The sequence below is a fragment of the Anopheles funestus genome, chromosome 3RL (genome assembly GCF_943734845.2).
Source record: "Anopheles funestus chromosome 3RL, idAnoFuneDA-416_04, whole genome shotgun sequence".
Classification (NCBI taxonomy): domain Eukaryota; kingdom Metazoa; phylum Arthropoda; class Insecta; order Diptera; family Culicidae; genus Anopheles; species Anopheles funestus.
In genome coordinates this window covers 70,665,118-70,668,526 of record NC_064599.1, presented here as the reverse complement: position 1 = coordinate 70,668,526, position 3,409 = coordinate 70,665,118, and the positions used below count along the sequence as shown (strand labels likewise).

General features: G+C 40.2%; 1 protein-coding gene across 1 annotated transcript; it reads right to left on the bottom strand.

The window, feature by feature from the left end:
- Positions 1-317: 317 nt before the first annotated feature.
- On the bottom strand, positions 318-1,216 carry LOC125769824 (general odorant-binding protein 56d-like). Its single transcript, XM_049438709.1, has 3 exons — positions 1,012-1,216; positions 782-919; positions 318-712 (listed from the first exon to the last, which is right to left on the bottom strand). The coding sequence occupies exons 1-3, from the start codon at positions 1,081-1,083 to the stop codon at positions 452-454; spliced, it is 471 nt and encodes a 156-aa protein (XP_049294666.1). The 5' UTR covers positions 1,084-1,216; the 3' UTR covers positions 318-451.
- Positions 1,217-3,409: the final 2,193 nt, after the last annotated feature.

Sequence of the window (3,409 nt, the reverse complement as noted above, 5' to 3'; positions counted from 1 at the left end):
CACGAAGAATGCAATCTTTCAGAGGAGTATGTAATTATATATACAAAAAAAAAATATTAAAAGCCATAAAAAACTAGAAATTACGAAAATTGCACAGCAGGTTGAGTTATTGAAATGTCTCGAACTACTAACCAATATGTTTCCTTGGGCATTATTCTTGATATTATTTTTTGACGCCTTAAAGTATGCAATCATTATACTCATGATCACTTTTTCCACTGATAGAGTCATATTTTTCTGTGTATTGAAGTTTTTTTTCCTAAATAATAAATTACACAAATAAATTATTTCAATGCTTTAGAATAATTTTCGTTTTATTTAACCGTTTATTTGTATGATAAAAATTAACAATCTCTTCTAAACTTGTTCGCTATCTTCCTTATCTTAAGCAGGTTATTAGTCTACGATCAGTCTTAAACTACCCTTTCACTTCCCCATTTTCCATCCCCGTTCACTGCTGCGAGTTCCTTCGGCCAATACCTTTACGCAGCTGGAACAGTTCCTTTGGCAGCTTGTGATTGCTGAAGAAGCACTTGTACATTTGATAGGCAGTGTCACACTCGTCGGTACCCTCCACAGTACACTTCTTGATCAGATCGTTCACCTTGCCCGTTTCCACGCCAACCGCAAGCTTTTCCCGAATCACATCCTGCTGAATCACACCGTCCTCGTCGATGAAACCGGCCTTATCCAGGAAACACTTCACGAAGCACTAATATAAAGTGAAGTTTAAATTATCACACATCCGATTGAATGTAAACACACCGTTTTCCTAACTAACCTTCGCCTTCAAGGTATCGACGGTAAAGTCTCCACTCAGCACACGGAACGCATTCTTGGGCAGAATGCCCGTCTCCTTTACGCACTCGCGAGCAGTCTGATGGATGCGCCGGATCTGTTCAGCCTCCATCCGAGCACCCTGAGCAAAGAAGGAAACAAAAAAAATAATTTTGATTGCCGATTTTCTAATCAAAAAGCATGTGGGGGAAAACACTCTCACTACTATCTCACCTGTACGACGGTTGTGATGCACGCAAGCACCGCCAGCAGCGCAAAGGTTACGATCGATTCGTTGCACCTCATTGTGATCGTCGCTGTGTGTATTTCCCACCGGTGTGGTTTATGTTCGTACTTTAACTGAATTTAATTGCCTCCAGCAAGCAGCTCACTCACTCACTTCAGCGGTTTGCCTCCATTCACCGAGCGCGGTCAACGGTACTTATAGCTCCCGCCGTAGGTCACACCGTGTCGTCTGAGATGGTGTTCACCCTGGTCGAGTGGGGAACGGGGCGAACGGGAGGTTTACAGTAAACAATTCAATTTTCATGCTGATTCATTGAGTTCTTCCGCCGGCCCTCGGAGGCCGGTACCCTTGGCGGTCGAGAACGCGTGTGCAAGGTAAGTGAAATGTTTCTTCGCTCCACCTTCGCCACCCGTGGGATGGTTAAGGGTTTTCGTTCACATCTCCTCTCATCATCATAATTTTGCACGCCTGGTCGAGGTTATCCCTGAGGGCTTTTACCTTCTAGTTTTCTTTGGTTCAAACCTTTGAAGGAGAAGGATTTTTTTTAATATTCTAAAGATTGTTTAAATTGCCTCAGAAAAAATCACATGTTAAAATTAAAATGATTGATAAAGTTTTAGGTGAATGTGATTTTGATTCATGATACATTCAAGATAGATTATCCTGCAAATTTCTAGTTTTTTGCTATATCCCTATGTACGGCAGGAGTAGATCATACACATAATAAAATGAGATCAAATTTTGTTTTTAAATATAAAAACCAATGCATATTTTCCAAATACAAAGATTCGTGGCATTAATATCACCATTTCTTGAAATATCGAAATTTTCATGTAGTGATGAAAATTGTTAGTCTTCGATGGATCACGTGAATTATTTCTAAAGGGTACAAAGTTTTATTGCAGTAGCTAATAAATCGAAATATACAAAATTTTAAATATTTGGATATTAGTGACTTTAAAAAAATAACCTCATAACTCAAATACTATTAATTCAAATAATGCATCATTAAACTATTTTAATGATTAACTAGTCTTAAACGATCGTATAATTCCAACACTAGATCTTTGTTGTGTATTTAGTATTTCGAATTGCATACTTCTAGGCAAATTAAAAAAAATACTAGCAGCATATTATGTAATGAAAAAATTGCAATGTTAGTTAACCAGGCGACTAACACAAATCATTGAAGGGTTAAATGAAACCCTTCCCTAATTTTCACCGCACCAGAATAACTTCATCGCGGCCCGGGTAAATGGTAAAGTTTTGCATTTCTCCTCTCTTGCTTACCGGTAACATGGCAGGAAAAAGTTCCTCTAATAAGCGTACGCAACTGAACCAAGCCCTTGGACACAAAGAACCACAACAATAATATTATGCCACACATGGTTTCCACCGGGACCGGGACAAAGAACCAGGGGGTGGAAAAACGAAAGCATTTAGCAAACATACATACATTGCACCCGTGAAAACCCCCGGTAAGCACCAGCTACAAAGACATCCTACACACGTTCGAGTTCGATCGTTTTACGTGCGAGATGTAAACTATCGCATGTGGCTGTGTCACGTGACGTGCAGCTCCCGACCGAAGGTGCAGCAGAGAAATGAAATTCACACACACACACAGAGGGAAAACTTTCCTTCTCCAAAGGTGTACCGAGTTGCAGTGAAGCGTGATTGAAAGTATGTAATAGGAGAAAGGCAAATAAAACAAAAAACTCCTGATGCAAATAAACTCTTTCAGCAAAACTTAAGAACAAAAATATATTCAACATGCATACAAACGTCCATCTGCCAATGATTAAAGCCATACATTAAAGAGCCATACAGACAGTTAGATGCAGTTAGATCAGGCCCGGTTCTGAGTGGTCCTTAAATTTTGAATGCAATTTTGCACCATTACTGCGGGACAAATTATTGAACTGCGGGCAAATACTGGCATGCATCCTAGCACCATGCTAAGGCCATGTATGTAAGTGTAGCAACCAGTCGTTATACCAATCCATACCACCGTTCAATTATGTATCACTAGCCACTACCTTCACGGTCCAGGGCCGGGCTTTAAACGGGCTTTCTCTTTAACCCTGGTGAAGCTGCATTGGAAATTAATGTTCCTACCATTTGGCTAGTGGAAATTTGCACTAACTGCTTTTGTGTGTTTGCATTGTTGCTTCGTGTGCCGTCAGATCTTGGATCGCGATGGAGAATGCATTCGGGTTTGCCAGCTTGTAATTAATGATTCCACGATAGCAGTGCGGGATAAAGTGAACAGACGCACGAACAGAAGTAACATGAACTTGAACTGTTAAAACCTTGTATGCACATCTCTGGGTACTGGGTTTCTAGGGAGATCTTACAGACAAAAATGGAGTGGGATATGCTTGT